This window comes from Manacus candei, unplaced genomic scaffold (assembly GCF_025592945.1).
Source record: "Manacus candei isolate 608988 ecotype Guabito, Panama unplaced genomic scaffold, ASM2559294v1 h1tg000071l, whole genome shotgun sequence".
NCBI lineage: Eukaryota > Metazoa > Chordata > Aves > Passeriformes > Pipridae > Manacus > Manacus candei.
In genome coordinates, this window is record NW_026138119.1 from 9,699,570 (window position 1) to 9,711,933 (window position 12,364).

Consider the following 12,364-nt stretch of genomic DNA (forward strand, 5'->3'; position numbering starts at 1 on the left):
TGTTTGCCTTTCGGGATCACGATGGAAGGAGATGGCCTTTGGGCCACCAGGAAACGAAGCAAGGCAGCTCCAGACACCTGTCCCACAGATCCTGCAGCATCTCCAGCCCCTGCCCAGGGCCAGTGCAGGCTGCTCTGTGACTGTGATCCACTGGCATCACCCAAATTAAAACCTCCAAGGAGCTCCAGGGGCTACAGAAAAACGCACCCACCGCAGTATAACCCGGCTGCCACCCAGCCAGGAAAATTATTTATTATCATTTCCTTGCAACAGAGATATGGGAAAAAAAAGCAGCCACCCTCCCCAGGCTCAAACAGCAGCAGCTGCAGCGTCCACGTAGGGATCTATGTACATCACAGTGCAAAGTCCATCGGGCAAAAAAAGTCATCCAAGTTTAAAAAAAAAAAAAAAAAAATCAAAACAAACCTGACGACCTAAAACCAGGAACCAGAAAAAAAAAAAAAAAGTGGTTGAGAAAATAGGTTGGGCCCCCTCCCTGTTACTATAAAATATATATGTATTTCTAAGGCGACGTTTCACAGGACCAGAAGCGAGGTTCCTAAAGAGTCTGAGCTTGCAGCCGAGGACACCACACAGGCACAAATCCCACGTGAGAAGCTACTGTAGACACCGACACCTCCACCCCCCCCGCAGCCTCAGTGGTCAGCGTAGTCCTTGGTCTCCACCCCGGTCTCGTTGAGCACCGTCGTCCTCATGATGGCCTCGGTGACCGCGTAGGGGTCGCAGTTGGCCGCCGGCCGCCGGTCCTCGAAGTACCCGCAGCCGTCCTGGCCCACCTGGCGCGGGATGCGGATGCTGGCGCCGCGGTTGGCCACGCCGGCGGAGAACTCGAAGATGTTGGAGGTCTCGTGGTGGCCCGTGAGCCGCCGGGAGTTGTCCCTGCCGCCCCGCGGGTCGTACACGCAGATGTGGTAGTCGTGCCGCTTGCTCAGCCTCTCGATGGCGGCCTCGATGTGTCTGTGGGGCAGGAGGGGGGGTGTGTCAGTTGGGCCATTTCACAGAATGAACCAGGTTGGAAAAGACCTCTGAGATCATGGAGTCCAACCCGTGACCCAACCCCACCTTGTCACCCAGCCCATGGCACTGATGCCACATCCAGGCTCTGTTCAAACCCCTCCAGGGACGGGGACTCCACCCCCTCCCTGGGCAGCCCATTCCAAGGGCTGATCCCTCTCTCTGCAAACAACTTCTGCCCAATGGCCGACCTAAACCTGCCCTGGGGCAGCTCCAGGCTGTGCCCTCTTGTCCTGCTGCTGGTTCCTGGGAGAAGAGACTGATACCTGCCCTTTGGGGGGTGTTCCTATGGTCAGGAAGGCTGTCACCCCCTCCTCCTGTGCAGGGACAAGAACAGCCCAGGGGACACTCTTATACCACCAGCTGCTTTTAAAATAATGAGCTGGGACAGCTCCAACCCAGGCGCAGCCACCCAGGTAGGGAGATGCACGTTTCCACATGGCCAAGGACACCCCAACCTCCCAGGTACATCCCAGGGGACCCCTCAGGACTCACTTGAGACCCCCTTCTCTCCGCATCTCCTCGGTGCTGTAGTTGGTGTGACACCCGGCACCGTTCCAGTTGCCGGTCATCGGTTTGGGGTCCAGCGTAGCCACAACCCCAAAGTCCTCACAGACACGGTGAAGGATGAACCGAGCCATCCACAGGTGATCCCCCATCTCAATGCCTTCGCACGGCCCCACCTGGAATTCCCACTGGAAGGGGAGAGCAGATGCACGGGTAAGGATGGGCAGGTTGGTGTCCCTGCCACCCCCAGTGAGGGCTGCCAGCCTGGGCTATGGCTGATTGTTACCCCTTGAGAATCAGCAACAAGGATGGGGAACACTGAATTAAGCAACAGAACAGCTTTGGCAAGCAAAAAAAAAAAAAAGGGAATAAACTACTCGTGACTATACAGAGCAAATCAGAGGGGTTTTTAATCAAATCAGAGGTAAATAAGCACCACGCCTGACTGAGGCTGGTGCTGGAGCTGCTGGTGTGCAGGACCCCCAGCCCAGACTGCAAACAGGACAGAGGACTAACGAGGAGCCTGTTAGTCCTTCCCAGGGCTGCTCCCTGCCCAGCTGGAGCCGGGGTTGCACCACCCGCGGTGATTAAGCAGAGGGTGATAGATTTACAGCTGCTGGCACGGCCAGAGCCCAAGCCCAGGATGCAGAGAGCAGCCAAGAAGGACCCTGAAGAAGTCAGGGCAAACAGCAGGGTGGTTAAAAGTCCTGCCTCAGCTCCAGTGCAGACAAGTCCCCCCTTATCTCCGCCACATCAGCAGCAGGAGCCGACGACTCACAGTCGGTCAGTCTGGCCACCTGCCTAAGGCAATCAGGGACTCCCTTCTCCACACCAGCTCTGCAAGGAGCTCAGGGTGAGTTAGGAGAAAATCAAACGTACATTTTCATCCTGGCAGTGCTACTGCTCCCATCTAGGCAACACCGACCCGGGGAGTCACTGGACTCAGTGTTCCAGAGGAGTTGGGAGTTGCTGGGTTGTTCCAGCCTCATGATAATTTGTATCCATCATGGGAAATGGGCTGCATGGGGCCACCCACACGTACCTGGGAGGGCATCACCTCTGCATTGGTGCCACAGATCTTCACCCCCGCGTACAGACATGCCTTGTAGTGGGACTCCACGATATCGCGCCCGTACACCTTGTCTGCTCCAACCCCACAGTAGTAGGGGCCTGGAAAGGAGCAAGGAATCACCACCCAAGCAAGGCTCTTGGGAGCAACAACACCACTGCAGCATAATCCCACACTCCCGGGTACTTGCTGCCATGGGCAGAGGATTTATGGGAATTAAAATGCTGTTGCACTCCATGGGACATCGACCCCAACCCCAGGAGCAGCAGCTGAGCAGTTCATCAGAGCAACCTCAGCCTTATCTGGGCAGTTAAACAGGACTTGTAATGCATCAACCTAGAGGTGGCCAGGAGATAAGGGATGTGGCCAGGAGATAAGGAAAGCTGGGCTTGGTCTGCCCTGAGGCACCTTACTGACCCTCTGAGCACATCAGGCGTCTGAGATTGTTCTGACAACAGCCAGCATTGTTCATGGCTAGAAAATTCAGCTTGCCAGGGTTTGATATATGGCTCTCTCTCTTTCAAGCAGGTCAGGAGAAGATCTCGCCCCTGGGGGAAGGGGGATGTTGGTAGCAACCCGTCCAAACAAAAGCCAGGTTGAGAAAACCCCCTTCCCCCTGCCAGGAGGCATCTGAGGAGCTGGCTTGCTGCTGTGCCAGGCCAAGCCCTTTCCCCAACAGCCACGGGGAGGAGGCTTTTCCAGCCCAGTTCTCCAGCCCTTGCCAAACAAGTCGTGCAGCTGAGCTGTTTGTGCAACCCGGGTCTGGCCGGTGAGCTCACGTGAGCCACGGGGCACCAGGTGCTCTCCCAGCTCCCAACCCCATCCCAGATCCTGCCCCGTGTCAGCTGCAATGGGAAAGCAGCACACAAGGTCCAGGGTCTGATGCCTACCAGTGGCAGCACCCCCGAGCAGCAGGGTGGGAGCTGAGGGAGTATTTGGGCTGGGGCAGGGAGGGGGCACTCACCCTGCGGGCCGGGGAAGCCGTTGTCGGGCCAGCCGTAGGGGTGGCCGTTGATTCCCAGCAGCGTGTACTCCTGCTCCATCCCAAACCAGGGGTGGCTGTCCTTCACCAAGTCCATGACTTTCTTGCACGTGTGTCTCAGGTTGGTCTCTGGGAGCAGAGAGGTCCAGGTTAGACCCAGCTGTGAGCAGGTGTCCCCCACACTCTGCTCCACCCCGCTCAGAGATGGAGGGTCCACCACTGCCAAGTGCTTCCCACAGAAGCCTCAAGGGAACCTCCTTCCTGCTCACTGGTTTCCTCCTCACAGTTAGTCCATCACCAGAGCATCAGGCCACAGGCCAAGAGGGTTTAATTAGCCTATTCCCCAAACCACTGTCAATGCTCCATGAACATCCTCCTCCTCCTCTTATGCTCTCCTCTTATTCTCTCTCTCTCAGACCAGGAGCCATATCCCAGCCCTGTGTTACAGGCATCCAGCAGACTTGGGAACAGGGACTGTATATCTTCCATCACTAACTCACCCCCATCCTCTTCCTACCAACTTCATCTTATCTTTTCCAGCTCCATGGCTTTGGTTGGCATCCAAGCTGGCTGGCCCTGCCTCATCCCTTCGAGATGCTCAGGGCAACTGGGGCTTTGCCAGGAAAACACAGATATCAAGGAACCATCCTGACATGAGACAACGTGCCAGGACAGTGGAATGAGAGCTTGGACGGAGACAGAGGAGGAAAAGAAGGCTGAAAAACTTCTGTCACGTGGGCAGGCAGCCTCCAGGGTGCACATTCTGCCTTAACTTGCAATAAAAGCCCCAGAGCAGCTACAACACATGTCCGGAGTGTAGGGCTGGAGGGAAGCAGGGGCATCTCCCTTCCACTGACAGGAGGAGGGGGAAAGGTCCCGGGTCCACACAGCCCTTAATATCCACAGAAACCCATCCTGGGAAAGCCCAGAGGGTGCGCCCCTCCCATCTGTGGGGCTCTGGGCTGAGCTCTCTACCCCGACTTCAACTCCAGGGCTTTACAAATTGCTCCTGCAGAAGAGCTGCCGGGCAGGAATCTCGACCGAGACGCTTCCCCCGTGGCCGACTGGCTGTTTGAGGAGGAACCAGCCCCGTCTTTCGCCATCGCCGCCCGCAGGATCCCCCTTCCCGGCAGATGTGTGCATCACCCTCCCCCTCACGCTGAGCGGGGCCGCAGCCCTGCTGGACTGGCAAAAAACCGGTTATTTGCTGGCAAACAACCCCCCTGGGAGCCCCTCAGCGTGTCCTGCAAACCGGCTCCCCTTCCTGTGTCTGGGGCTTTATCAGAGGCACGGGACGGGCTCGGCACTGCAGGCTCCTGCTCGCGGTGATAAGCCCAGAGCCGGCGCTCGGGGGCTGCTTGCAAAAGGTCACCCCGAGCCAGCCCGGCACATTCTTCCTCCTTTTCCGCAGCCTCCCACCAACGAGGAGAGCAACTGCGAACCCGGCATGTAAAAACCCAGCTCCTGCTCCCCCGCGGTAACCCCCACCCCGGGCCGGGTGTGCTCAGCTCAAAACCCGGGCGACGCCTTTGGCCTTGAGCTCCACGTCTCGCTGCTCTCCTCCTCGCCCCACGCCACTGAAACAAGTTCCTGCAAACAACCGCCGCCACCAGCCCTTGGATTTCAGAGCCCGGGGCCAAGTGCTCGGTGCCCCAGGGCCAGTGGTCCATGGCAAGTGGCCCCTTGGGGATATGGAACCCTAAATAATAAATGGGTGACCCTCGGGAGCCTGGGGGGTGCACGCTGGAGGTGCTCACCTGCGGGTTTCCTGTTGTACTTGAGCACTTCACAGAGCACCAGCTTGTTGGGGTCCAGGCAAAAAGGGTCCCTGAACATGCAGACGGGCACGAGGAACATGTCGCTGTTGGAGCCCTCTGCCTGTGCCGTGCTGGAGCCGTCGAAATTCCACTCGGGGACGTCTGCGAGGCAGGAGGGGGATAGAGGGGGGAGCAGGGTTGGGAAGAGGTACATCACACGTGGATTGAGCCGAGTGATGGTGGCTCAGACCCAGGATGGAGCACCCAAAGGGCACCGAGTGCCACGGGGTGACAGCCACAAAGGTTTCCTTGCACATCCCCGGAGCTCCCAGAGCACCAGTGTGTTCTTTCCCCCCAGCACCATCAGCACAGGCAGGATCAGTCCCAGCCCCTTCACCTCCCTCTGCCAAACCCCATCCAGATGCCAACAGGTCCCCGTGCCTGTTTGCCCGGTGGGAAGGGGCGAGGAACTCCTCCTCCCCGTCATTAACGGATTAAGGAAACCGCAGCGACGCAGGTTGGGTGTTTACCCTGCCACTTGCCGTAACCCCACGAGACAACTGAGACAGGTATCACCCGTGCCACGCAACCAGGGAGAGCGAGTGCCAACTCCCCCTGCCCAAAGCACCGCAGAACTCTTCCCAGGCGATGCTCAGGGCCCACTAGGATGCCACCCATCACCCAGAGGGATAAGCAGCGGCGGTACCTTCGATGCTCTTGGGCTCCTTGTCGAGGGTCCTGCTCTTGCAGCGCACGCCCTCGCCGCTGCCGTCGATCCAGACGTAGGTGACCTGCACCTTCCCATCCTGGGGCAGCCTCATGTACTGCTCCCGCACCAGCTTGTTCAGCCTGGAGCTGTGTGACACCGACATGGCGACGGCCCTGCGAGGGTGACAGCCACATCACTCGCGGCCCGCTTCCTTCGCAAACCAACCTCCTACCCCAAAACGAGCCACCCCAACCCCTCTTCCCCCCAACTCCAAGCCGAGCGTCGTCCCCCCGCGGGACTCGAACCCGCGGCCCCGGCGCTCACCGGCCCCAGCGCTGCCCGCGCCCGCTCAGCCCGCGCTTTATACGCGCCCGCGGTCGGGGCGGGGGCGGAGGCGGCTCCTCCCCCGGGGCGGCAGCGCCGGGCCCCGGCCCCCACCCCCAGGGACACCCTCCAAACGCCTTTAGCATTGTTTTCTTTCTCAAACTGAAATGTGGCTTATTGAAAGCCACGGTTATCATACGGCTAAAACATCGCTTCGTTTTAAAAAAACTGCGAGTTATTGGCTAAATAACTTAGTATTTATTTTAAAATAACGAGTATTAATCACTGAAAATCCTGTTTTCCACCTCCTGCCCTCTCGCTGCCTGTGTCCCCTGGCGCTTTGTTTATATAGGGTCACCTCCTTACACACGGGCAGGTATTTTTCCCCCCAGCCCTGCTACACTGCTGTGGGATGAGAGTTGGGGAAGCTGCTCCCCCCAGCACCCCAAAAGCCTCTCTGGGACCATGCCCTGTGCAGGTGGGATGCCTGGAAATGGATCCGGGTGCCTGGGTGGTCCTGGAGATACCAGGCCCAGCCAGATCCCCAAGGCCAAGGGCAGCCAAATCCCTGGGGATAGGAGTAGCCAAATCCCTGGGGACAGGGGCAGAGAGATGCCTGGCAGCCCTACCACTGCCTCTCCCCCCATCCTACCCTGGACACCCCAGGGACAACTCCTGCCCACCCGGTTTCAGCCCCCCGTGGCTGCAGGGCTGTGTTTGCCCCCCGGGCTTTCCTTCAAAGGAAGGAAAGGCTGAGGGCTCCAGGGAGAACTACTGGGAAAACACTGAAATCTCCCACTTTAGCCCTTCTCAACTATAAACCGTTGAGCTTAAGTACAATTTTTAAGCACCAGAGCGTAGTAAAGTACCTTTAAACCCCCAAACCATCCCCGCGCCGCAGTGGCCCTGATGTGATTTACAGTCAGCTAAAAATCCCCAGCCAACAGGTGTGTGAATTTGAGTCGATTATTTCAACATAGCAGCGATTTCCAGCTACTGAGCCGAACGCAGATCCAATTAGAATGAATTAAACGCGCCGCTGCCTTCCCAGTTTTCCATAGATCCTGCGTTAGAGGCTCCCACGTGTCAGGGCAGACAGACCCCAAAGGTGCCAGCGCTCAACCGGCACAGACACAGACAGCCCGTGCCGGCGCCTCCGGGCGTTATCTCAAATACTCCGGTATTTTTTTTTCTAGGAGGAGAGCAGGATTTCCAACAACCCCCCAGCAAACCCAGAGGGGTGAGGGCACCGAGACTCTCCAGCCTCGGTTTTTAAGTAGTTTTTCGTGGCTCTCCACACCCTTGGTTTTTAAGCAGTTTTTCGATGTTACAAAAGGAGAAAAGGCTTTAAAGGATGACTGGGCTCCAAAGCAGTTGGGTTTTTGCTAATTCCCCCGGTCCTTAAGGCAGACTCGTGCTTGAGTGTGAATCACCCTCAGGAATGTTTTTCTGCAAGACAATGAAACATCTGCACCAGAGCAGCTAAAAAAAAAACCCTTTACGGTTGATTGCCCCCCCCAGGACGTCTCCTCCCCGGGCACTCACCCAAAACCCCAGCTCTGTTTTTCTTCTGAAGGTGTTTTGGTCCCGCAGGCAGATAAAGAACCGGGAAGAAACCTGAAAGCATTTGGGATTGCACAAGAACCAGGAAATGAGATTGGCAGCCAGAGAAGCAGAACTTAATTAGCAATTTTGGTGCCCGGGCAGTGACATCAGTGACAGAGGGCTGCGGGCGGGCCAGACGTCACCCACCCCACTGCCCACGGGCACGGCCCCAAGCAGAGCTCCTGGGAAGGAGGTTGGCACCCAGGGATGTGCCCGAGGTCCCCGGGAGCAGCAGGGGGGTCTCCTCTGTGTCACCCGTGCCCTCGGTGCTGCCCGGGTGACACGCAGGGCCTCCTGCAGCTGAAACTGGGGTGCAGCTCGAAAGCAGCCGCCTCCCTCCACGGGGTATTTTAGGGACACATCCACGAGTGTGCTTGCAAAGCTCAGCATTTCCTCATTCCTGTTTGGAAATCGTCCCAGGGCAGGAGGAAATGTACCCCTGGGTGTGCAGCAGCGTTTCCTGGAGCCGCTGCAACACGTGCCCGAGCCGGCGAGGGGGTGGAGGGACCAGCGGCTCTGCTGGGTCCTGAGCTCCCTGTTCCTATTTCTGTCCTGCCTGGGGACCTGCAGCCCATGGGACTGGCCTCAGCAGGGTCTGATGCTGAGCTTTCATGCAATCAGGAAGCACAGAGATGGATCTGCATCCTTTGGGAAGCATCTCAAACCCATCCCGGGGAGAGGTGAGAGACCTCACAGAGCCTGATGTGCTGCATCCTTCACAGCAGACAGCAGGACCAGCAACGGTGTGTCCATGTGCCAAATCCCCACACCTCCCTGAGTAAAGGTATGGGACAGCCTCATTTTATTCCCAGAGAAAGCCCTGGATGTGCCCTCCTGTGCAATAACACCCCACAGCTTGAGTGGGCTCAGAACAATGGAAAAATGAAATGAAATCCAGGCAGTGGTAATGCTCACCAGTAACCTGGATTAGGGAGCAGAGCTCCTCTGGGGATGGCTGCAATCACAGAGCACCAAAGCACCCAAACAGGGAAGGTAGAGCAAACACCAATAATCCCTCACCTGGTCAAAGCCCACCCGGCCCCGGGGAGGACAAACACTGTGTGTTTGTGGCTGTTTGGGGGCAGCAGGGCTGACAGCAGCCTGTGGATGCACAGCTGTGGAATCACTGAACCATTTAGACTGGAAAAGACCTCTGGGATCATGAAGTCCAACCATTCCCTGGCACTGCCAAGGCCACCACTAACCCATGTCCCCAAGCACCATGGTCCCACCCCTGCCCAAAAACCACACCTGAGGCAGCTTGCCAAATGTACAAAATTATTTCCTACCAAAAAGGGTTTTAGTAAGCAGGAAAAAGTGTTTCTGCCATACAGTGGTGGGCACCTGCTTAGTCAGTTTTTCTTGGGATCAAGTCTTACCTCACCGCAGTCTAATTCCAGCCGTTTCTGTAGCATCAACTCTGCTACACTGGCAATGCCAAACACAATTCACACCTCAATCCTCGAGCCTCTTGGACAACATTTTACCCCCAAACAAGCCCACGCTCCTGGCAATCAGAAGGTTCCCTCTGCCCCAGGTACAGCAAATATTAACCACCACGAGGCTCCTGCTCAGGGAATCAGTGACTGGCCCAAGGTCAGAGCTGAGGGCAGGAAGGGAGCAGGGGTGTCCTTGTGGAAGGAAAAGCTCACAGATTAAATCTCCTGAGGACTTTGCTGAAGCCCTTTCAGAGCTGTGGCACAGCACAGAGGGGTTTCTGGAGATAAAGGACAGAAGGAAGAGAAGCTCATTCTGCTTTGCTGCTACAGCCCAGGCCAACCTTCACTTCCACTGTGGCAGCTGGGACACCATCCCAGTATCCACAGGGATCACTCAGCAGCTGCAGGCCGTGCAGGAGGCAGCAACTTTCCCAGCACTTATTTTTTTGGGGTGGTGGCCATCAATCTGCAGGCAGCAATGCCTGGAGAACCCTCCTGGGGAGACCTGGCCAAGGCCTAAATACTTTTAATATAATGCATTACTTATAATAGATCAATAACAGAGCTTTTATCTCTCTGACTTTGAGGCTTTATCAGCCCAAGAGTTTTCCAGCCTTGCCAAGATACACCAAAGATTATTTGCTCTAACAGCAAATTTTCCAGATTGAAAATCTTCAGTCACACAACAAGTTTTACCACGGAGGGGTAAAACATGGACTAATTTACCTCCTGGGGTGACTTTTAACACCTTCACCCCAGCTACAAGCTGGTGCTACAGCAGGGCAGAGGACTGTCAGATCCCTCCCCACCCTTGTCCAAGAGGGATCATCCCTGGGCACACTGGAAAGCAGGGATATTGGCTGGAGACTTTGTTTTTCACTCTGAATTATCCTCCAGGATTCAGGATGCTGCCAGAACCGAGGGAGGTTGTCCCTGGTTTTTAAAGCCCCAAAGCACCTCCCAGAGCCCTGGGCCAGGGAGCCCCATGTGGGAACATTCCCTCTCCCTGGGTTTGATCTGAACAGCCCACGGTGGTTTGTGTCCTGCCAAACAGCTGGGTGGGGAGATTAGAGGGAAGGCAAAGAGCAGGATCGGCACAAACACCATAAAGGGATTAGAGGGGCTGGGGGCAGAGCAGGTGGGGATTTTCCTGTGTGCTCTGCGCTGGAAGAAACAGCTTTTTTTAGCCGAGGAAATGAGGGGGATGCTGTGGGAAAGGCTGGGGGGTGGGTGGCCCAGCCCAGGCCTGCAGGAACTGCCTGGGATGTGCAGGGTGCTGGGATGTGGCAGGAGGTGGCCAAGGTGGGCCAGATCCACACTGAAGGGTTTAGCAGAGACCACCCAGCACCGTGTTCAGGGGGCTGTGCTGGCACTCTCCTGTCCCAACACACACTCATTTTTACACTTTTTCCCACAAAACAGCTGAACTGACAGTTTCCCTTTACAGCTGCAACACATTTAAGCAACAGCAAATCTCCTGATGTGTGGATGTTTGCACCCAAACCACCTTCCCTTCACTCAGGCAGTGCTGCCATACCTTTTGCTGTCCATACACACATATATACATACACATAATTCTTTATGTCCTAGCTGAACGTGCCACAGTCCCAGCTCAAACAGCACTTTGGTGCCCACCAAAGCACCTGGCACCAACCTGTGCCCCTCCTGTACAGGTGGGATCCTCCCACTCAGACTCATCCCGCCCATTTCCCCGTGGTGGGAGAGCCCATCCAGTGCACTCACTGCTCACTGCTCCATGAGGGAAGCCCACGAGACCCCAAACTATGATTTTCCTCCTCTATCCCCCTGGGAAGGCTTCAACCCACTTGTGGCTCCAGATCCAGCAGTGCCAGCCCAGTGCAGGCAGGGAAGGCCCACGGCACAGGGTTGGTGAGGCTTCAAACCCTGCTCTGAACAAAGTGAGGAGGGATTCAAGCAGGTCCCTGCTGTCCCTCAGCCTTCACACACACACAAGGGGGTATTTGGCCTGGGGTGGGTGTAGCTGCCTCTCCACCCTCACAGCCAGGGATAAAGCCCTCATCCTGGAGCAGCTCAGTGCCAAGGTGCTGGAGCTTTGCCCCTTCCCCCATGTGCCACCCAGGCTGGGTTTGGCAGCTCCTGGCTCAGCTGGTCTGGGAGGATACCCACCCTCCCACCTCTGCTGGGTGACCACTGTGGGATGCTGGGTGTCCCCTCAGCGATGGGGAGACAACACCCTGCAACACCCACCGACCTGGAGGCACGGGGAACTTGCTTGAGGTCACAGAGAAACCCTGTGGAGGGGCCAGTGACTCCCCTCCAGCCCCATGGGGCTGGTGTGAGCTGCCAGTACAAGCCCAAGCTTGCTCACAGCACAGACAGTGCATTAGGGTCTGTTTGCAGAAAACTCTTACAAATTATTTTCCCAGAATCACTGAGCTTAGAAAAGACCTCCAAGGTCATCGAGTCCACCCTGTGCCAAATCCCCACCTTGTCCCCCAGCCCAGAGCACTGTCTGCCACGTCCAGTCCTTCCTTGGACACCCCCACCTCCCTGGGCAGCCCCTTCCAGTGCCTGACCACCCTTTCTGTGCAGAAATTCCTCCTGATGTCCAACCTGACCCTCCCCTGGCACAGCTTGAGGCCGTTTCCTCTTGTCCTGTGACTTGTTCCCTGGGAGCAGAGCTCGACCCCCCCTCGCCACAACCTCCTGTCTGGCAGCTGTAGAGTGCAATAAGGTCTCCCTTGAGCCTCCTTTTCCTCAGGCTAAGCAACATTTTGGAGGTTATTTCCAGCTTCAGGGACGTGTGTGCATTTGTCTCTGCTCCCCACAGGCAGCAGAAAGGGCTCAGGGCAGGGGCACAGGGCACGGGCTGCCCTGAGCACCCTCATGCAGCCCCTGAGCAAGCTCCAGACAGAATAAACCCCAGGTAAAAACCCCAAGCAGTTTCCCCCTGCC

The 12,364-nt window shown here is 56.8% G+C and overlaps 1 protein-coding gene across 3 annotated transcripts; it reads right to left on the bottom strand.

The window, feature by feature from the left end:
* Positions 1-216: 216 nt before the first annotated feature.
* On the bottom strand, positions 217-6,406 carry LOC127480153 (glutamine synthetase). Of its 3 annotated transcripts, none has more exons than XM_051808007.1 (7): positions 6,384-6,406; positions 6,057-6,232; positions 5,351-5,512; positions 3,576-3,722; positions 2,585-2,712; positions 1,531-1,730; positions 217-978 (listed from the first exon to the last, which is right to left on the bottom strand). In XM_051808007.1, exons 2-7 carry the CDS (start codon positions 6,220-6,222, stop codon positions 657-659), a joined length of 1,125 nt encoding a protein of 374 aa, XP_051663967.1. In that variant the 5' UTR covers positions 6,223-6,232; positions 6,384-6,406; the 3' UTR covers positions 217-656. The 3 variants fall into 3 exon arrangements, with proteins under 3 accessions (XP_051663967.1, XP_051663966.1, XP_051663965.1); XM_051808006.1 differs by lacking the exon at positions 6,384-6,406 and adding an exon at positions 6,365-6,382; XM_051808005.1 differs by lacking the exon at positions 6,384-6,406 and having other exon boundaries at positions 6,057-6,294.
* Between the last annotated feature and the right edge of the window lie 5,958 nt (positions 6,407-12,364).

What these genes read in the sequence shown, in the direction of transcription:
- LOC127480153 (XM_051808007.1), bottom strand. Translation starts at nt 6,222, where the DNA reads ATGTCGGTGTCACACAGCTCCAGGCTGAACAAGCTGGTGCGGGAGCAG. An exon ending in CAGAGGTGATGCCCTCCCAG is followed by an intron (nt 1,731 to 2,584) that starts GTACGTGTGGGT and finishes CTCCCCTTCCAG; the next exon opens with TGGGAATTCCAGGTGGGGCC. An exon ending in CGGAGAGAAGGGGGTCTCAA is followed by an intron (nt 979 to 1,530) that starts GTGAGTCCTGAG and finishes CCTGCCCCACAG; the next exon opens with ACACATCGAGGCCGCCATCG.